The sequence below is a fragment of the Crassostrea angulata genome, chromosome 10 (genome assembly GCF_025612915.1).
Source record: "Crassostrea angulata isolate pt1a10 chromosome 10, ASM2561291v2, whole genome shotgun sequence".
Classification (NCBI taxonomy): Eukaryota; Metazoa; Mollusca; class Bivalvia; order Ostreida; family Ostreidae; genus Magallana; species Magallana angulata.
This window is the reverse complement of record NC_069120.1, coordinates 10,284,275-10,307,847: the sequence shown is the minus strand read 5'-3', so window position 1 is coordinate 10,307,847 and position 23,573 is coordinate 10,284,275. Positions and strand designations below refer to the sequence as shown.

Genomic DNA, 23,573 nt, shown 5'->3' with positions numbered 1-23,573 from the left:
TTAGGGGAAAAAGTTGCTTAATTCGATAGCGTTCATTTAAGAAACAAAATGAAAATATTTCATTTATCCAAAGAATAACAGTTAACATAATTTCACGATTAATTTGATCGTATATAAACATATGGCCATCCATCTTTTCAGTCGATTGTCTTTTAAAAATTATTACGATTAAGATGTAGCAATCAGTAGAATTTTTATGTATACTATTTGTTTGTGGAAGTTATCACTGACATTTGGTTATGACAATGAAAATCTCGAAACAGGATGGGAAATCCACTAAGATTTTTATTTGGTCGAGGAAACCGTGCTCTTAAATAAGGATTATAAATGAAATATGCTCCCCATCTAAAATTCCTACACTACATATTTGTAGTATTTTGAGCTGATCTCTTATATTCTTTTTCGGGCGTTGTATATTTATAGGTAAGCATCAGTAATATTTTTTGTAAATCTTATCTCTGTATACCGTTGTAAAATTGTGTTTAGATCCCAACAAATGATTGTATATTTGATGCCATGCATCATAATTTTCTGTTATTACACTTCATCCTTTCATTCATTGATCTATTATTTCAATGCTTGATGCTAGAAGAATGTAAAAAGATTAAACAAAATGGATATTGGTTGTATTATTTTGTGTACTTTTGGTTACTCAATCAGACCTTTATTAAAAGCGACGTGGATACGATTTCAGATCAAAGCTCTATGTTTTGCTTTTGAGTGTAAAGTCATTCACTTGTGCATTTTAACGATTGACCAATATTTGAATGTTTGTCAAGTTACAAGCGAGATACAGAGGTAAGAATTCATTGTTACATATTTGTAAACAAAGCTCAAGTCTTATATTTATTTAAGGAATGAATTCAAAATTTATTTGTTTTATACGAGATAAAATGGTTTGGGGCAGTTTTTAAAAAAGCGTAAACTGTTTCAAACAATTTTATATCGTATAGAATTAATAAGTATTGAATTCATTGCTTATAATTTATTTTTTTTTACTCTTCATTGTAGATAAAAACGGTCATTTGACCTTTAAAATGACGTAAAAATGTAAAAAAAAAAAAAAATAAATAAAAATTCAAACGTAATATCAGGCGTATTAATACGTTTTTGACGTTAGTTTACTATGACGTAGGCACCATTCTTTATACAATATAAAATAATTTTTTAGCCAATCAGAAAGCGCGTTACAACCAGGATTAAATTATTTACAAATAATATAAAGTAAAGAAATTACCATTTCTTTTTAAAGATCACTCATGGCTCACATAATAAACTAATTTAATTTGTTCATAAATAATATTATCAGCAAAAGAAAGCAACATTTTATTGAAACTCACACCAATTCATACAACACATGTAAACAGTAGCAAAACAAAACAAAGATTTTTAAACTCTGTATCTTGCTTGTAACACGATATTTTATCTTCAAACTGTTGACAGAGCGTTACAAAACCCCATATTAACCATTTCAGAGATTTTAAAAATTGTAAAATTAAATCTAAAAATTTTGAATTGTGTCTTGGTCCTGTAACATTTTATAGATTTTTGAGGGCAAAAAAGTTGCTACATGTGATAACGCTCATTTAAAACACTTAAGGAAGGAGTCTTTTCTGGTTTTCGACTTGTCAAACGTAAATTTGATTAATTGTTCATTAAATCAAGATGAAAGGAAATTAAAATAGTATATTTTTCTGCCTCTTTACTATCATACAACTTGGCAAAGAAAAAGTAATCAATGTTTGGAATCTAACAAGGACTATATTTTTGGCGGAATATTGGCGCAGGAAAAGATCACATGTTTCGCAATTCAAAATTGCTGCAGATTAATGGGTCTGTTTTAGCATTTTTAAAAACAATAACATTAATGTTGGATTTTTTTTTTACTAATGTGAACTAATGATATGATACTTGGGTTTCAGAATATGTTTTTAAAATATGATTTGCCTATCAAATTACAATTTAATAAGCTTTTTAAAGCGCCCATTCTATACATTGACTTATGTGAAAAAAATCACTAAAATCAGTTTTTCTCTTTTATTAAACGGTCAATATATTAGCTTTTCTGTCAATTTATATCTTTCTATAAAGTCTTCATAAAACATAAAAATCAGAAATATTTTATTATTGGAAGCATAAAAAAATAATCAAATTTCTTCAAAATTTAAGAAAATTAGAGGAAATGCGGGCTAAGCAATATCAATTTTAGTATAAATATTTATTCCAATTTACTAGTATTAGCTGATAATGCTGATATTCAACCATTTCATTGAAGAATAGAATCTTCAAATCTTAAACAAATGTCCACATAACTGCAAAGATACATTTAATTTTATCACCCTTTAAGTTGGGGAAAAAGGTAGTGACCTTGACCTGTCCTTTATGCGAAAACAAAAAGGTCAAATTTGATTAAACTAATAGAATCATTTGCAAATATGATCCGTTTGACTGTGTCAAAATTTTATGAATTTCTTATTATCAGAAGTATGTTTGATAACGAGAAGACTCCTTCCTTAACGAAAATATTTCAAACATCCAAATTATTATCGTTAACTTCATTTCACGGTTAATTTGATCGTATATAAACTTATAAACTTCTTTTAGGATTGTAGTTTTAATGTCATACATTTATCATGATTAGGGTGTAGCATCAGCAAAATATTTATGTTCACTTTAGATAATTTTTTTGTGGAAGTTAACCCCCTGAGATTTGATTATGATTAGAAAAATTAGAAATGGGATAGAAAATTCGCTGAGATTTTTATTTTGTCCAAAAATACCATGCTCTTTCATAAAGACTATAAATAAAATATGCTCCCCGTTCTAGAATCCAAATAGTCCAGATTTGTACATTTTGTAGCATTTTGAGCTGATTTCTTATACATGTAGTCCTTATGCGTGATATATTCATAGGTAAAAGTCGGTTATATTTTCTGTAAAACTAATCTCTATATACCTTTGTAAAACTGTGTTTAGATCCCAACAAATGACGGTAGAATTCATGCGGTGCATCATGCACTTTGTAACATTACACTTCATCCTTTCATTGCATGATCTGTTTTTTCAATGTTTGATGCTAGAAGAAGTAGGAAAATTCAACAAAATGGATATTGGTTGTATTATTATGTATACCTTTTGGTTACTGAATCAGACCTTAATTATAATTAAAAGGGACGTGGATACGATTTTAGATCAAAGTTTTATTTTATTTCTTTTTTAAGTATAAAATTGTTTACTTGTGCATTTTTAATCATTTACCGAAAAAATCAGTTTACAAGCTACTACAAGTGAGATACAAAGGTAAGAATTCATTGTTATGTAAACAGAGATCGAGTGTTATAATATTTATCAACAAATAATATAGAGTAAAGAAATTTTACCATTTCTTTTTAAAAAAATGACTCTTTGCTAACAAGATAAACTGATTTGGTATGTTCATAAATATAATATTATCAGCAAAAGAAAACAACATTTTATTGAAACTTATACCAATACGAAACATATGTAAACAGAAACAAATCTTGAGATTTGTTAAAAAAAAAATTAGTTCAAATTCTGTATGTTGCTTCTTACGTGATATTTGTTTTTATAATTACAACAAAGCGTTATAAAAACGCATATGAACCAGTCTATACATTTGAACATGGAAAAATTAAATCCACAAATTTTGAACCGTGTCTTGGTTCCTTTAAAACTATATTTTACATATATCATCAGACGTTTCTATTGATCCGATTTTGAATGAATCTTAAAATTCCTTTATGAATTTTCTGTAGGAAATACTTTTATCCTGTTAGAAATATAAAACTGTAACATTTTCTAAAAAAAATTTAAAGAATATTATTTCCCCATGGATGTTTGTGAAAAATTTTGCACCTTAATTACCACCTTTTGGAAAATTACCACCTTGGCGACAGCAAAATTATTCGAAACAGTCTTAAAGCAAGCTAATTTTTCAAATATTTCCCACAAATTTGCTAACAGCAAGCTATTTATTAAAATGATTTTAATCGTATTGGTTTTTATACTTTTATAACATAAGTAACTATGAATTGGATATTTGACGGTCTATATCTTAAAAATTAACGGAAATTACTCTTTCATATTAATAAGGTTTTGGGACATCTCATTTTACACCCAAATCGAATCAATCAGTCGAAATCGATATACATGTATATATATAATGTTTGCAGGAATTCGTAACAAACTGAAAGAATTTAGCTGCTTAAGTTGCTATTGTGTACATGTAACATTAATTTTTAAGTTCTACTATTCAAAACTTATAACAATATTCGTCAATAAAAACGATAACACATAATCAAGTACAATTAAATAAAATAGCATGTTGAAATACACATTTTTCAGCTTCTTTTCAAGACCCTAGGAACCTGAAATAGATATTTATCAAATTATCATATATATATATATATATATATATATATATATATATATATATATATATATATAATATCAGATTCATATGTAGTATTAAACCTTAGCTTTTTTCAATCATTGAAGCCTCTGGATGGCGTCTCCTTTGAGGATTATAATCTTTGCTTTTAGAGTTGTCCTCCTTTTAATTGCTGTACATGCATGGAGACTCTTCTTGATTAGTTTGTCTGTTTATCTGCCCCGTTCAATCGAATTCTTCTATATTTTTATAAACAACATCCGAATCATCGAGATGTAAATGGATATGCGAGACTGAAATGCCTCGAAAAGTTTAGACCATATTTCAAGAAAGGCTTAAAAGAGAACGACCTGATGAATTGAATAGAAGTGTAAAAGTATCATTACCAAACCGAATCTCACCAAGAATTGAAATGTTCATTTTCGTCATTCGGCTTCAAGAATAACCCTTTTCTACATTTTGTTTCGAAACTACGTTCATATCATAAGGAGTGGAGTAGACTTTGTGCCGGTGCTTGACCTGCGATGTTCTAATATATATTTATTGGGTCGAAATTTCAAAATAGGCCCCGGGTATATCCATTGTCAAAACTGATGTTATCTTTCCAACACACTGTTACTCAAAGCTCCTCATTATCTTTTCTTCAAAAGAAGCTCACGTGAAGTTAGATAAATTTGTAAAGTTATATTTTTTGTACCTTGTAAGTACTAGCATATAATTATTTTTTGGATTTGTAATAAAGATTCAGTTAGGTAATTGTTAAAACGCTACACAATACAACAATTTTTTGTTGTTTTGACCGGGAACACGGGCGATTGGTCTGTATTAGTGAAATCAGGGGCGTTAAGCAGAAAACACGATGCTCTGTAAAAATTCACAATTTTTGCTGATCATAACGGTCTGTAAAAATAATCCAACATAAAGCTTTTATTAAATTCACAAATTCAATACACATTGTGTAGTTTCTTAGCCACCGAATAGGTACAAATAGGAAGGGCAAGACTAGCTCTGACGTAAATTCACCTATAAGACATACTCATATTTATTTGAGAATATCACTTCTTCAATTTTGTTTAAATACCCACTTTACTTACTTAATGCAATTTGTCCTATTGATAACTATTAGATACGATGAGATAAAATGCTCATCAGGTGACATTACTCGTACTAAGTAAAAAGTTTGAATGATCTCTCCTGTTTTTTGATTTGCCTCTGTGATTTTGTTTGTACGGATGAAAAATAATAGGTCTGCACTTCTCCGCAACCTTTGTATATAATGTTTTACACAAGAGGCGATGAAGGAGACTTGCATTGAAATGCAAACAACTTGCACTGCAAATCGCAAATCTATCTTCGATCATATTTACATATATACATTTACATATTTCGATAAATCTCTCTTGATCACAGGGCGTCTCAGACCAAGAAGCTTTATTGATTCACCATAGCACTAATAAACTGAAGCTCAAACAAACGTACGTACCCTGGCACTGCTGCCGCAAGTCTACAGTACTTACTTTTTTTAAGTTTCTTTTTGCACAGAGAGCATCGTAATAAGTACAATGTATGGCTATAAACCGACAGGGTGATTTGACAGAAAAAATATTTTGGTTGTCTAACATTACAAAAATCACTCACTCTTCACTTACATTTTTATATGTATATCTAAATATTTTCTCCCCTATTTTTAAATAAAATGTTGTGATTCTTACAGATATATCTACACGATCCGTTCCAAGCAGTCAAAAAAATCTGTTCCTTTAACTTTTAAAAGCTGCTTCAAAAATGCAATGTTTCGCTGATTATATATCAACTTAAATTCAAATACCCCCCAAAAATCATGTTCACATCGTTCATCTATGCTTTTTTGTAAACTTTTTGAGATTGAATTGTGTGGATTATTTTGTGATCGACTTCATTGAGAGCAGGGATTCCACGGACACGAACTCCGCGGGCTTCACGGTGGTGGCAGTAAAATTTTCATAAACTGTCTTTCAATGTAACATGGTGATCGATAATAAAACGTTTTACGTACTTCTTCTCGTTTTATTTTGGGTAGAAATATTTAAAAAGGACGAAAGCCCAATCATTCAAAATACGAGATTCGAAATTCGAAACTTGGAGATTCAATATTTAGATTAACAAATTAAATTTGTAAAACTGAAAACCTATATCCTAGCGACATCAAACTTTTCTTGTTTGGGTTTTGGTAAGAAACTAGAAAGAGATGTAAATGTAAACATTTAAATGCTCTCTCTTTGCTGTTTCGTATTGGCAAAAAAGTAACAAACATTGCAGAAAAATACATTATTAGCTCATTCGGGTTATTAAGCAAAACACAGAGATACCAAAAAAGGATTAATTAGAATTAATAGGGCACAAAACAAATGGTTTGCAGAAATGTCATGACTTTTATTAGATAACAATATTTTGATAAAGAAAACAAATGTTTATGGTAAAATAGCGTAAAAGTGCAGTCGGATCTGGATATAACAGAATCCGACCGCAAATGTTTTACTGTCAAAACTGTGTTACACATCAATTCTTCATAACTTCTTCTGAATTGAGTCATGACGACGGCTTTTTTCTGCATATTTCTAAAACATAAACAGACACAAGCAGAAACACAGCATTTGAAACAAACATTAGTCGAAAATAGTAAAAATTCAAAATTTGGGGTAGGGAAGGCGGTTGATTTATGATACAGCGATAAAAGGAAGTAGATGAGTATGCCTTTGATAAATAAAAGACTGAAGGGACACAACAATTCCAGATTTTATTCATTTAAAAAGTCAGTCTTTCTATAAAGTTATTTATCTTTTAGGGATAAACTTGATCTATCTAATTTTTTCTGCAATGATCGCTACCTTTATTTAAGTAATAAGAAATAATTTTTTAAGTATTATGAGGTGATATATTGGTCAGGGCGTGGTCAAATCCAATAAAGCCCAACGGGTTTTATGATAGTTTTGATCACGCCCCGACCAAAATAATCACCTCACATTATTCAAAGAATGATTCCTTAGTATATATATTTATATAATTTTTCGCAATTTGTACGATTAGATATTGGGGTATTGACATAAAGTTATGTGATTCTTTTCTTTTGATTTTGCAAACCCTGCTTGCGCTCCAGCAATACGTTATTAGAATTTATTAGACTGTACATTACAAAATCGATTTGTTGTGTTATCACAGACAAAAACACTGAAGATATAAATATATGTATATCTGCATAAAAGTCCAAAGAAAGCAATTTATTGTTTACACTAATATGATCAAATGTTATAAATTGGATGCAAAGCTAGCCTATGTTGAAAGCTGATACATATTTGAAGACCTCACAACAGTTGCCTTTGAACTTTCGTTCAATATATTAAAGAGCTAGCACTGATTTAGAAAAGTGTGAACACAACACGTGTTATAGTCAATAAAAGGAATAAATAATTAATTGCATAAATTTTGTAAATCACGAACTAATGTTTGGCATCTTCTTAAATTCCGTTGGACAAACATTTGTTTGGCATAAGAAATCGCTTGGTATGCCTTTTAGCATACAGATGTAGCTGTTTATTTCAGGAGAACAATTTCTGAGGTTTTTACAATGTAAACAAGTCAAACAAATAGAGATGGTTGAACAAACCGTGTTCGGTAAATAGACGTTTGGTTTGGTTGACGTTTGGTCGTAATTAGGGTTGAACATATACCAGCCATATTGTAAATTTAATTTTTTTTTTAAATTTGCAATTAGAAATATTTCTTTTGTCGGAAGTAGAATAAATTTTAACAATGCATCGTAGAGAAGTGTTTCTCACCGAAGCTAGAATTTGTTTTGGTGCTAGTACCACCAATGGAAGAAATGGGATGTAGTGTAACAAAATAAAAGTCTTTCTAAATTATTGAAATATCTGACTTTATTTTCAATATCTTAATGCAAAAAAAATTCCGTCAAAAAAAAAAATACATTCCATGAATTACGGAAGGAAAACGTCACGTTTCACTGGTTGGGGACCAGCGATTTCCTGACTGACAACTCGATTTAAAATACCTTCTTAAGGCATTTGATAAATAGATTTGATAAGTTGTTATATAAATTGATTACAACCATTCTTGTCGAAATTGGATTTCCCCCAGACGTATTACGTCTAAACTATTCCGCGATAACTTCGATTTGCATAAAGAATTGGAAGTTAATTAACGAGACAAATATCTGCAACACTCTCTGGAAGGGAGAACTAATTTTTCACACCCGTTAACTCCAGAATTTTATGGTTTGGAACCAAGTCTATCAAACGCTTTGGTATCTGGTACAACCCAGGACGTACTCTGTGATAATGTTTGTTTTGAGTACACCACTTCGTCGCTCAATAAATCTATACAGCATGCATAATGAACCAGTGGGTTGTAAATGTTTGTGGGCAATATCTACGTTGTCAATTTCACAATTCGTCGGAAGGGTCGATATTGGCCCAATAGAAGAAAAAAAGTGTCCCCCTAATTCCACCGTGTGAAATTCAGCAGTTTTAGTCTGCGAAGGTCAGCCATGAATAACCATTCTTATCTTAGACATTGTCTCCCATTTTACGTTTTGTAAGGGCTTTTGAACTAAAACTTGAATTTTGCCCTATAATTGCACGTCATAAAATCATCTCTGATAATAAGCAAGTGTTACTATCATGAACAATGAGAAATCGATGGCTTTTATCAACGAAACCTGTAGTTTCAATGTATTTTTAAAGAGGCGAAGAGTTAGGATTTCCAGTGAAGGCACACTGCCGTCACCCAGACGTTCGTTCAAATATTGACTTAGTATGGTACTATTAAAATGTATCTTGTATACTTGTTTGTTTCATCGGGTCAGCTCTGGTAAGCCCCGACAGAAATTTAAAAAGACATTATCTTAAATGGATTGCAGTTTCTGTGTAGAACGGCGATAGATCTGTGTAAGTAAAGAGACGGGGTGCATTAAATGGACGGAATTATGTATGGGGCGTCCTTGGTTACAATGTGAAGAAACATACATCGAAAGACCGAACTGAAAAAAAATGAACAATCACGATTGTCCTTGTTTTGGTGAAAAACGTCTAGTTCCAAAACACGGTGTATTCTTTTAACTACAGTGCTTCACAGTTCACGGGAAATAGACTTGTGTTGTGGATTCACGGACTAACGGTCTGAAATAAGCTACAGAATTTCTTTTCAGATTATGGAGTAATCGTTTGATTAATTCCTTTCAAGCGCATAAAAAAGGATCTGTGCGCGCGAACACTGACTGTTTGCTAGTTTAAATAGATTTCTTCTCTGTGCTTATTTGAAAGGTTGCACCCGATAAGCGAGAATGACTTCCGACCAAGGAAGATATCTTGTTTGACATTTCATTGAAAGGCTGGATTCGGTGTTCATCTATAAAAAGGGATCGAATCATGGAATCGGATTCACTTCGCTGGGCCTTGTTCACCAACACTGCGGTTCAGGGACCGGCGAACCTTAGAGACCTCAGAATCACCGCGATGAAATTACAACAGCGGGCCTTGACAGGAAAAGCCCAGGACAGACGGAAAGGCCACCACTCCGACACTACAGTCCAAAAGAGGACATTGAGTAGCTATCCTATGCAACATACTAAAGAGGAATCTATGAAAATGGCCCAATCTCATCAACACTTACGGACACATTTGGACCGAAGAGTGAAGCAGGCTAGGATAGACAGTGGAAATCTTCGAGACTACAGTCAGAAGATGTTCGACTCAGTGATTCAAGCCAAGAAGCAGAATCTCCCGATTCGGCCGAGCACTGCGATTGTGCCAGATCACTTACCGAAGTACCACAACGGTAGTACAGGTCCGTCAAGGAGTGGAAGCATCATGTACAATGCCCGTAGTCAGATGCTAAATTCTATACGACTGCGTCCAAATTCAGAACCTCCCCTGAAATTCAAGCACGAACGTTCGACAGAGATTCGCACGGAAATACGCAAAACCCTCTCTCAGAGCAACAGCGATTTCCGAGTGGTAACTCCATTAACTTCAACTGCCAGATCCTCAACCTCTTCAACCAGCGAGTACCGCCTGATTCCTATGAATGGCAATTTGTCTGAGTTTTCCTCCATCCCTGACCTGGATGATAGCACTGCCCAGGACAGTGTTTTTAGTGACTGTGAATCCAAGAGCAGCACTGTCAAGTCGGAGTTCACCTATACCCGCCCTCATTGTGATGCCTCCGCCATCCGTTTCTATTCTCTAGAGGAAGAATCTTCCATCAGCTCCGTGGATAGCAAAAAGGAGGATTCGGCTCCCCCTCCTCCTGTGGAAGAACCTAAACCAGACCCCCCTCCGGAGCCGGAGAAGAGACCAAAAAGTGGGAAAAGACCAAAGAGTACGGGATCCCGAGGAAAAAGTCCAAAAGCCAGAGGGAAAAGTCCTAAAAAGTTAGTACTACATTGTTTCATATCTGTTAATTAAGATTCAAAAACCGAAGTACAAAAAAAATTAAGGTCTTTTTTTCCGTGATGAGCAAGGTGAAGTGTCACAGACGTGTTAATTTTAGTTCAATTTGCGAAAAAAGAAATGTTTAAAGACAACATTCACACTTTTGAGAGCCTTAAGCTTAAGCAATTCATTTATTCTATTCAAATCTGATTACTCACACAGTTCAAAACATGATCGGATTGTTCTCCCCAGAACTCGTATTGAAGCAAAACAAGTGCTAATGTTTACAGTACCTTATTGGCAATTCATGTCTCATGTTAGATAGTCCTTAATGGATTAATTCGGGGATCTCAAAAGACCTAACACGATCGTATTAAAAAGAAAAAGAGTAAGCCGGCATTAACGGGATAACAGATCGACTTATTAAAGTCCACAAACGGGAAAAGGGGCACATATCGTGCATGTCTAAAATTGTTTCTACAGGTAGACTGATTTTTGTTTTTTGGTACCTCTTTAGTTTTACCTTAGTATTGTTTAACTCTTCTAGTTTACACATTTCTGGGGGTTTTGCTCATTTAACAGTAAACAATCGTACATAAAGCGTAACAATGGTCTTCGAATTTTTTTGTATTTCAATCTTTTATGTATCAATTTAACCGACAGAAAATATTCACAAATAATGACAGCATTCATATTCACCTTAAGATTTTTAACGAGATTTTCAAAGCTTTTTGTGTATTGATAGATGTGACAAGGCCTGTTTATCTTTTCCAAACACATTATAAAACGTTCTTTTCTTCATTTCCCGATAAAAGCTCTCGTCTTGGATAGGTTTACCAGTATATTGCTTCAAGGGATCTCAGGAAACGACCTTGCGTCCCGGAGATCGTTTTTCTTTTATACAAAGAGATATCAATGTGTACATCTAAGAACGTGTTAAGAATTCCGCCAACGTTTCAAAATCTGAATCAACAATGAATCCATTAAAGTTTTTCAAAATTAAACCTGCATATTTGAAGAGGGCTTTTTCTTTTCATTTCGTTTTGTCTTCGAAATCTCCAACTTGTTCAGTTTGAAATTATGTGACGAATATTACCTTTTCTGTGGCTACTACGGTATGCAATATTGGAAATAATTTCAAAACTTCGAGATCCGTATCTGAAGATGAAAGAATTGTCACATATATCAATATGACCTCTTGTTTGTTTTTCTTATCACTGATCTCATTAAAGTGGCATAAAAGGTCCGAATTAAAACTCTGATTTGCACCGTAATTAATAAATAAATCTTAAAATTTGGCCGTAAAGCCTTTTTAAGTTTCTTGATAAGACTCAAATTTAATTTAACCTTTTTTAAACATTTTTGATCGTTCAACCGTGCACAAATTCTGTTCGAAACAGATAAATTATATCCTAAAGAAATAATAAAAAAGCGGCATTTTCATATCTTCTACACGAACTTTATATAAGGCTATTTTTGAATTAGCTCATTAATTGATATCTTCCCAGGAATCTGTCCTCTTGTTTTGTATTATGTTGTCCATCAAGGTGTCAGTGCAATGCCGTTGTATTTATTCTAACACCTGGTTTATTCCAAACATACACAATGACAACTGAATGCATCTTGGGACCACATTTTCTCATCTGTCTTACAAGTTTTACAACAGAAGGTGATAACCCTTTGACACGGACCAATTTGTTGCTCTTTTGTAACAAAGGAATCCAACGCAGATCTCTCGCAAATTCCTTTCTCTCTCGGGGTTTTACTTTTCACCAATTTATAATCATTACAGTTTATTCTTATTTACAGTTGAAACGATGTTTAAAGATATGTTCCGTATGCAAAACTAACAGTTTTTCTTTGAACAGAAAAAAACCTAAACAAAAACCAACAACCCACGTAGTTGTGGGATGTCTGCATGCTTTGTAAATAAACAGAGAATAAAACCAAGTTGATATGACATATCCAAAGAGACACATGAATCAATCGTCGTCTCTGACTTGCAATATGATGATAAATGTATAACAAAAAACAAAAAGGTACAGGCATAACGAAAACCTCCCAAATAGTAAACCTGTTTAATACAATGATAATTATAGTTTTGCTCAACATGGTTACTTACTTTCATTATAGACTTAAGTAGTTCTTAATAAATATGGGTCCAACAATTTTAACCTGCATTTAAAAAATGATATGATCCTTAACCGGAAAATGACCGAGGTTTGGTTTTTCTGAAATACCCTTTAAAGATCGATGAAAACCATTTACCAAATTGATAAATTTTTGCGATATTCATAAAGAATTTAATTTTTTTAAATAGGTCAAGGTATCAACAGTAATGGCTCATATTCTCGAGAGGGAGAAAATCATTTTAAAGGCTGTAGAGTTACCGTTTAATGCATCAGTATTATTATGAACGCACAAAAGCAAAATGCTAATGGTCCATTACATGACATAATGTACTGAATTATTCAAATTCTTCGACCGATTTTACGATGCTAACATGTACATTACCAGGGCATCCTTAAATGTACGGTAACCATATCATGGTGACTTGCAAACAAGTTTAAATTTTAAATGTTTCTACCCATCTGTGATTTCTCAGTACTGGGACTTCAAATCTACAGCGTACTGTTTATTAACATAAAGAACATTATATAAGTGGGTTATATTGAATGAAAACTTCACAAAAAGGACTAAAGATTAACATAGATCTGTTTAACCCAATAATTAATCCATAGTACATGTATACCCTTTCATTACCATCAAATAATCTTACCCACTAAACACAGTTAATATGGAGGTAATGCTATAGTTAATTAGTCACTGTAGATTGGTTCTTTCCCTATGGTTTCTAGCAATTAGTGTCCCAATCTACACCCGAAACTAGGGATAATAAACTTTTAAAGTTTAAATGCACTTAAGAAAGTATTGATGTAATCCTTAGAAAAAATAAGGCATTTTAAATTATGAACAGACTTTATATTTTATCTTCTATATACCTATTTACCGTCCCGAAGAAATATGCATATTGAAAACTCTTGTAGTATTTTCGCGATTGCTTATTTTATTTCTTTTATTTTTCAGGAGTGCAAAAGGAAAAAAGAAGGAGGAACCCGAACCCCCGCCCCCACCACCCCCGGAACCAGAGAAAGAGGAGAAAAAGCCCGAGGTTAAAAAACCCCTGAAGGGTCCACATTGTTGGGTGGACGACATGACGATTACAAGTGAACCGGTGAACGAGCCAGGCGACGACACGCAACAAAACGCAGGGGAGGGAACTCAGTCCCGTCTTAACAGCGCCAAATCAAACGAAAGGAAAACCCCGGGACAGGAAGACAAAGAAAATCTACCCGTTGTCATTACGAATGCGGATGACGTCATAGAGGACCATATAGAATTGCCCAAATTTCTGTGCCCTAGTTCGGAATTAAAATCAAAACAAGCTGCAATAAAGGACTGGTTGGCAAGGACTAATTTCAATCACTCCAGTCGATGTGTGCCATTGATTTAGTCAATCCTAGCTTACTTCATTACACCCCCAGCAATATAACCCTATTATTTAATTATACATGTATATATGATATTACTTTCAGGAGCATGCAAGAAAATTGAATTGTGTGTTCCTATTTACTGAGTGTAGAAAAACTGCCTTTCATAAATGGATACTATATAAAATTTTGAATTTTTTTATTTTTCTGGAAAAAAATTGACCCATATCTTCATCCCACACAATATTAATGTGGTTGTTAATCTTTATAGTGGCATCCATAACTGTCCAAATAAAAATTCTCGAAGGAGGTTTCGTAGAGACCTAACAGAAATCATGTTCGAAGATTTAAAAGAAATGGTGTGGCATTTATGAATGAATATATGCTAGTAGTTAATTATGTTACGCATATAGACATTTCTTTTAAGTAGACCAAAAAACAACAATAATTTTTATGTTCCTTGCTTGCATATCGTAAGAACGGAAAACAAAAGGTTTAAAAGTACGCAGGAGGTGAAAAGAATCCCGACTGGAGAGCAGACGAGGTCCTCCAAGACCAGATGATATGGTTGCCGGTATTTAAATGATAATTCAGGTGATGTAGGTTTTATTAATCTAATTGTTAGCCCAATTTAGATCATCCATAAAGATTAAATGTATGACCATGCATTCAAAGATGAAATGTCCTTGAATACAACACGCCAGATTCACACATTGCCAAGAGTGAGGTGTTAAAGACGCTCATACATGTAGCTTAGCATGACATTGCCACACTAGAAAAATATGATTCAGGGAAAATGGCAGTGTCTACACTTGAGAGATAGGTATGCCTGAGTCTATGACGAGCATAAGATATTATGATCAATAAAACTTACATTTTTAAATAGAAATTAACAAACAAAGCAATTTTAACCCCCCCCCCCCCCCCCCCCCCCCCCGTTGCTAGAAAAAAAGTATGTTGAAGGAAATGAAATGAAAAATTATCTTTAACCATTTCAACAATCATTCCACGAATCGTCTGGTCGTTGAACTTTTTAGACTTTACACAGGGGTATCTTATCTGTATATTAATATAAATAATATTGATGTCAAAGAGAGCAGAGCGATAAGGTGCTCCTGTGGACTTTATTAATCGTCTTGAGCAGAAGAATATATAAAGATCAGGGGAAATATTTAAATTTGTAAAATATGTATATAGGTTTTCTTTACTAAATTATAGTTTACAGTTTTAAAGCTCATATCCAAAATTTAAGGGCTAATTTGTTGAACACCTTGCCCCCTTTAACTGATAACTAATCGACAAAGAGCGATAACTTTTGTTGTGACGTGTTTGAAGAGACCTTGACAGAATGTTTATATCTGCATGATCTAATTTAGAGGCCACTCTCTCGTAACACTGACATACATTTACTTATACGATTCACTCAATGTTTGTTTAACAGATTTTTTAAAATCAAAAATGAATTCAAAAATATAACAAACTACTTGATTGGGAAAAAAAATTGCGAAATGTGGGTCCCTACATAAACTAAGCATTTTTTTGGCTAAAGCGATGGTTTTTTTCTCTTTCTTGAAATCAAACCTTATGTGATAAAAACTCCAAAAACCATATCTTACTACTGACATTTGTACCTTCTCTACAACACATACACTAGTACCCAATTTTTCACAACAGGTTCCAGCCAATTTCCTTTTTTTTTTTTTTGGTGTTTTAAAATCATTCTTCAAGTAAAATACGTTTTAAATATATATAATTTTAAATCAGAGGTACACATTGCAGTTGTTATTTTTATTCATAAGTTGATAAAAAAAATTATGTAGGAATAGATAGTATACCACATGAAAAAAAAAAAGATTATTACAATATTTGAAATAGCTATACTACGGAAACGTATTAGTGCCACATATACACTTCACATTTTTTTATTTTCTACACTTTAAAGTGTAAATTTTACATTTTAATCTGTAAATTTAACACTTTAATCTGTAAAATTCACACTTATATCTGTAAAATTTATACTTTAAAGTGTAAAATTCACACTTTAATCTGTAAAATTTACACTTTAATCTGTATATTTTACACTTTTATCTGTAAAATTTACACTTTAATCTGTAGATTTTACACTTTAATCTGTAAAATTCACACATATGTAAAATTCACACTTTAAAGTGTAAAATTCACACGTTAATCTGTAAAATTCACACTTTAATCTGTAAAATTCACACTTTTAAGTGTAAAATTCACACTGTAATTTGTAAATTTTACACTTTAATCTGTAAATTTTACACTTTAAAGTGTAAAATTCACACTTTAATCTGTAAAATTTACACTTTAAAGTGTAGAATTCACACTTTAATCTGTAACATTTACACTTTAATCTGTAAATTTTACACTTTAATCTGTAGATTTTACAATTTAATCTGTAAAATTTACACTTTAATCTGTAAATTTTACACTTTAATCTGTAAAATTCACACTTTAATCTGTAAAATTCACACTTTAATCTGTAAAATTTACACTTTAATCTGTAAAATTCACACTTTAAAATGTAAAATTCACACTTTAATCTGTAAATTTTACACTTTAATCTCTAAATTTTACACTTTAATCTGTAAATTTTACACTTTAATATGTAAATGTTACACTTTAATGTGTATAATTCACACTTTAATCTGTAAATTTTACACTTTAATCTGTAAATTTTACCCTTTAAAGTGTAAAATTCACACTTTAAAGTGTAAAATTTACACACTATCTTGTAAAATTGGCTCATATATACACATACATTGGAGAGTATTTATCATTTCCGATGGTTTGATCGAAGCATTATGGACTGAAATATTTTAATTAGTTAATATTTCAAACTTTGTCTTCAATACAGTGACATCATTACACAGTGATATTTTTAAAAAACCGTAGATTTTTCAAATAGATATCAGTGGTTTTATGCCTCGGCTTTCTTCCACACTGTTTTATGATGATTTTACAATCAAAATAACAAATAGTGTTGAATTACTGATCATTCAAAGAATATACATTATGTAGCATTCTGTCTAAACCTCGATTTAGCATGTGTACGTTCAGTACTTTGAGTTGTGTACGTACTACAAAAACTTGATTAAATAAAATTGTACTGTATACAAATGAATAAAATTGATGCTTTAAACTAGTAAAAGTCTTGTATACATTTAGCAGGCTTGAAGACTGTGTATTTGCATAAAAGTGAACAAAAAGTCAAAACCCCAAAACATTGTTACAGACAATTCTACATTTTATGTTGCGGCCACCATATAAATATAATTATGTGGTGGCCGGCTGGCCGTCAGATAAATAAGTGGTGATCGCTAGTTTTTAGTCCATTGAATTATCACTTTTTTCAGTTTTTGCGAAACTTTTAATCTGATTGAAAAAGACAAGGGAAACAGCTTGCATTATAGCCCTTAGCGTTGAACATTATTTTGGCCATGTGACACTGATACATTTTGTCTAAGAGAATTTAATTATAACTGTTTCAGTTTTTGAAAAATTGAATACTGTTTATGAGAACTCATTTCTCGATTGCAATGTTTATTATTAAAGCAAAATCAAAGAAATGTCGGACATTTAATTAAAACAACCATGTGGTGTTGACATAGTATTTTACAGATTAATGTGTGATTTTTACAGATTTATGTGTAAAATTTACAGATTAAAGTGTGAAATTTACAGATTAAAGTGTAAAATTTTCAGATTAAAGTGTGAATTTTACACTTTAAAGTGTGAATTTTACACTTTAAAGTGTGAATTTTACAGATGAATGTATGAATTTTACAGATTAAAGTGTAAAAATTACAGATTAAAGTGTAAATTTTACAAATTAAAGTGTAAATTTTACAGATTAAAGTGTAAAATTTACAGATTAAAGGTAGATTTTACAGATTAAAGTGTGAATTTTACAGATTAAAGTGTAAATGTTTCAGATTAAAGTGTGAATTCTACACTTTAAAGTGTAAATTTTACAGATTAAAGTGTGAATTTTACACTTTAAAGTGTAAAATTTACAGATTAAAGTGTAAAATTTACAAATTACAGTGTGAATTTTACACTTAAAAGTGTGAATTTTACAGATTAAAGTGTGAATTTTACAGATTAACGTGTGAATTTTACACTTTAAAGTGTGAATTTTACATATGTGTGAATTTTACAGATTAAAGTGTCACGTGATATGAACACTGAGGGACGTGTTTCTCAGGGCTCCTATCGTTTTGACAATTTTTGGATGTTTACGCCAGTGATAAACCTCCTTTTTTGACTGGATGACTTCGCATATAGATAAGTGTATATATGTTTCTCTTGGATGTGTAAAATATTTCGCTTTTTCACCGTATTATTCATTTTCATACTTTGTGTATATATTTTGAACTGGGTGAATCGGTCACGCATACTTGAACATACGATGGCCACAGGTACTACAGGTAACACAGGTAGTGTGAGCGAAAACTCACAGCCAGTCGACCGTACATTGAAACCGCTTTACCTGAAAAACTCAGATATTCAAACATCTGAAGACAAGAGATTATCAGATTATGATCTTATAGATCCAATTATGCGTGTTATTGGTGATGACCTACATTGTCTACAGTTAGACCGCAATCTGTGGCGCATTTATTTGAAAACATTGGAAAGCCGAAACAAACTGTTAACACAGGGCATAGAAATCAACGACATTTCTGCTTCGTTTTACGACACAAATCCGTACTCTTCGGGAGCGACATCAGTGTCTCAGCAAACACTTAAAATACGCATATGTGGTTTACCATTATCAGTTGACGAATCTGCCGTACATGAAATGTTAAATAAACTGAAAGTCAAACTCACAAGCAAAATACTGTACGAAAAGATTCGTCACCCAGTTACAAATAAAATGACTAGTATTCTCAATGGTACACGTTTCATGTATATTGAGCCTCTACCTGCTGGAGAAAGTCTTCCGAAATTTAATACATGTGCAGGTCTTCGTTGTAAAATATTGCACTTTGGACAGCCAAAGAACAACCACATACTTCAATGCACAAACTGTTGGAAAACAGGTCATACAAAATCAATATGTAAGAACGATTCTTGCTGCAAAGTATGTCAAAAGCCTGGTCATTTACCGGGACAGAAAGAATGTCCACATTATGAAGTCCAGAAGCATATCGCTCCATTCAGCGGATCACAAGACGTTCTGTCTAATTTCTACCCGTGCGAATTGGATATCTACGGCGTCAAACATAAATCCGCCGAACATGCGTTTCAATACACCAAAGCGATTCGTTGTGGTGATTTAGATGCTGCGAGTAAAATAACAGATGCGGAAGACGCTCTCTCAGCTATGCGACTCGGGAAAAAAATTAAAACGAACGAACAATGGAACGCCACTAAGGAGGCAGTGATGGAAGAAATTATTGAAAATAAAAGCGTGCAAGTAAAACTGTTTCAAGAAAAAATACGATCAGCTAAACAATCTACCACGTTCGTGGAAACCACCTACAACGACGAATGGGGCTCCGGTCTGGATAGGACAGGGACCATCAACACAAAACAAGATAAATGGCCTGGTAAGAACACCTTGGGAACGATCATTAAAAAAGTGGCGAAAAAAGTTCGCAAGAGAAAATTAAGTGATAACGCACCAAAAGCACAAAAACAAAACCGCGAACAAGCAAAGCAACGAAACATCGTTGACTTGTTGAAAACATTGCGTGCGGCATCAGACAGTGATGCATCTGGCTGCAATCCCGACTCCGAGAGTTCGGAATCGGAGGGTGAGACCTAGGTCAGTTAATCTGTATTTAAAACTATATATGAAAATAATTGTTATATGTACTGTAGTTTACATAAGAACAAATAGTTGAAAAACGAATGAACTAAAAAAACATGTCAATGTATCGATTATTATTACTATTTGTATTTTTTTTCTTTTTAATATTTTGAATTATGGTATTTATATATAAACACATATAACACAAAGTAATACAAAACCTTTGAGAAATGAATGAATTAAATATACTGTCAGTCAATGTAAGAGGATTAAATTCTAGTGAAAAAAGATATAAGATTTACACATGGTTAAAAGAAAAAAAAGTAGATATAGCTTTTCTTCAAGAAACTCATTTTATTCAAAAATTTGAAAACAAATATAATTTTTATTGGGATGGAACATCTGTGCATGCTTTTTCAAACTCTCAGTTTAGCAGAGGGGTCACTATTCTTTTTCGTAAAGAACTAAACTTGGTTATTCAAAATACCCACCGTTCGGAAGATGGTAGAAAACTTTTAGTAAACGTAAAAATAGATGATAAAAACTTCACGTTTGTAAATATATATGCACCAAATGATGATTCAAAACGTACGGCTTTTTTCGAAAGGATGAAAAGATTTATTACACTACATTCTTTACAAGAAAGCGATAAATATTTATGTGGAGATTTTAATTGTTCCTTTGAAAGAAAAAATGATAAATCGCACAAAAAGTTAGCAGAAATTATTAATTATTTAGATCTTGTAGATATTTGGAAACTAAAAAATTCTAATACAGAGGGATATACTTGGTGTGATTCGGAAAACAACCCAAAAAGCAGAATTGATTTCATATTTACAAGTAAATTAGCCTCTGAACTAGTTGAAAAAATTCAAGTTAAACGCATTCCAGGTACTCATAGTAAAGGAAATAGAATGAGCGATCACCGTTTTTTGAAAATAATTGTAAAAATTGATAAATTAAAAAGAGGCCCAGGGTACTGGAAACTAAATACATCACATCTTGATAACGATGAGTATAGAGAAGGAATAAAAAATATTTTTAAAGATCTAGACAATTCACTAGATGCTTTTTCTAAATGGGAAACTTTTAAACTCAAAGTACGCGACTTCTCAATAAACTTCGCAAAAAAGTCATCAAACAATATAAAATCAAAAATACAAAATTTAGAAAAGAAAATCGATGAAATAGAAACTCTACCAAGTGAAAAGATTAATATGAAAGAAAAACGTGATCTTGAATCAGAACTTGATAAACTACAAAACGAAATTGCAAAAGGCGCGCAAATAAGATCAAAAGAGAGATGGATAAATGAAGGTGAAAAAAATACAAGCTATTTCCTAGGACTAGAAAAGAAAAATCAAACTAACAATACCATTAAAGAATTAAAAGATGTAAATAACAAAATAATCAATACAAACTCAGAAATTATTAAAGAAATATGTAATTTTTACGAAAATCTGTACACGACGAAATCTATCGATTGCAATAAAATCTCTAATTATATTAATGACATTAAATGTCCAACCCTTAATGAACAAGATAAGCTAATATGTGATGCTTTACCAACTTTAGACGAATGCAAAGAAGCGGTGTTTAATATGAAAAACAACAAATCCCCTGGTTTAGACGGACTGCCCTGTGAATTTTATAAATGTTTTTGGGAATATATTTCACCAATATTTTTTGATTTACTCATAAGCGTATATGAAAAAAAAGAGCTAAGTTATACTCAACGATTAGCACTAATCACAGTTCTATTCAAAAGTGGCGACAGAAAAAGTCTAAAAAACTATAGACCTTTAAGTTTAACTAATACTGATTACAAAATTATAGCATTCATATTTGCTAGACGATTACAAAAGGTTATTAATAAATTAATCGGAAACGAGCAATCGGCTTACATTAAGGGTCGTTATATTGGCGTTAATGCGAGATTAATATTGGACATATATGAATATTGTACAGAAAATAATAATGATGGGATTTTATTATTTCTAGACTTTGAAAAAGCTTTCGACTCTGTTGAGTGGAATTTTCTCTTTAATGTCTTAAAAAAATTTAACTTTGGGGATAATTTCATAAACTGGGTTAAGATTTTGTATACAAATCCAGTCTTTAAAGTAAAAAATAATGGATGGATATCCAAGTCATGTAAAATGTCAAGAGGAATAAGACAGGGATGTCCAATTTCAGCAATGCTTTACATTTTTATAGCAGAAATTTTAGCTTTAAAATTAAAAAACAATAATACAATAAATGGTTTTCAATTTAACGATACGCATAAAGAGATTAAATATTTGCAATATGCAGACGATATAACTCTTACTTTAAAAAACACCTCATCTCTAAAAAGGCATTACAGACTGTTGAACTATTTTGCTGCCATGCAGGATCAAAAATTAATTTGAATAAATCCCAATGTATACTCATGGGCAATTTAAAAGATAAACATGAAATTATAGAAGGAGTAAAAGTAACAAACAGTGCAGTGCGATGCTTAGGAATTCACATCGGTCATGATAAAAATAAATGTAATGAGTTAAATTGGATGAAAACTTATAACGACATGGAAAAACTGTTTGAGTCATGGAAAAAGAGAAAACTAACTATATTTGGCAAATCATGTGTTGTTAATAATTTAGCTGTGTCAAAATTAATTTACATTGCATCTATTCTCCCACTTCCCGAAAATGATTTTATTAAGAAAGTCAATAGAGCCATTTTCAATTTTATTTGGAACAAACATGACAGAATTAAACGAAATACATTAATAGGAAAAATAGAAGACGGCGGGATCGGTGTAATAGACATAGAACTCAAGTTAAAAGCACTGAAAGCATCTTGGGTTAATAGATTATCAGAGTCTTGTTTAATTAATGAGGTCATTAATGCTTATTTGAAAAGGGTCAACCTTAATTTGAACTACATATTATCAACGACTGAGAGAAATATGGAAGATTTTACAGTTATTAATCATATTCCTAAATTTTATCAAGAAATATTTTGTTGTTTTAATAGTTGTAAAAAACAAAATAACATTCTTAACATGTCAAACGTAACATTTGTACAACAACCCCTATGGAACAACGAACTATTTAAATATAAAGGCAAAACGATGTGTTTTTTACGATGGATAAAAAGTGGTATATTATATGTAAAAGATCTTTTCAAGAAAGATGGCAAAATGAAAACACTAAATGAATTATCTGATATTTTGTTGAAAAAATGTAATTGGCTATGTGAATATAATATTTTACGAAACGTAATAAGACAACAATGTGTGAATTTTGATATGACATGTAGTCAATACACAAAAAGTAATGTTGAGAAAAGTTATACATTTCATTTAGGATGGCATACAATAACAGACAAAAAATGTAAATTCTTTTATGAAAATTTGTTGACTACTAAGTTCCAAAAACCCATTTATAAATCTTATTATAAGAACATGTTTAACG

At 31.8% G+C, this 23,573-nt stretch overlaps 1 protein-coding gene across 1 annotated transcript; it reads left to right on the top strand.

The window, feature by feature from the left end:
- The first annotated feature begins 9,159 nt into the window (after positions 1 to 9,159).
- LOC128167790 (proteoglycan 4-like) lies at positions 9,160 to 14,517 on the top strand. The gene is made up of 2 exons (XM_052833702.1): positions 9,160 to 10,838; positions 13,927 to 14,517. The coding sequence occupies exons 1-2, from the start codon at positions 9,835 to 9,837 to the stop codon at positions 14,351 to 14,353; spliced, it is 1,431 nt and encodes a 476-aa protein (XP_052689662.1). The 5' UTR covers positions 9,160 to 9,834; the 3' UTR covers positions 14,354 to 14,517.
- The last annotated feature ends 9,056 nt before the right edge of the window (positions 14,518 to 23,573 follow it).

Bases quoted from the DNA above. Each gene is read 5' to 3' on its own strand.
- LOC128167790 (XM_052833702.1), top strand. From the start codon at position 9,835: ATGGAATCGGATTCACTTCGCTGGGCCTTGTTCACCAACACTGCGGTT. The intron at 10,839-13,926 runs GTTAGTACTACA...TTTATTTTTCAG, and splicing joins AGAGGGAAAAGTCCTAAAAA to GAGTGCAAAAGGAAAAAAGA.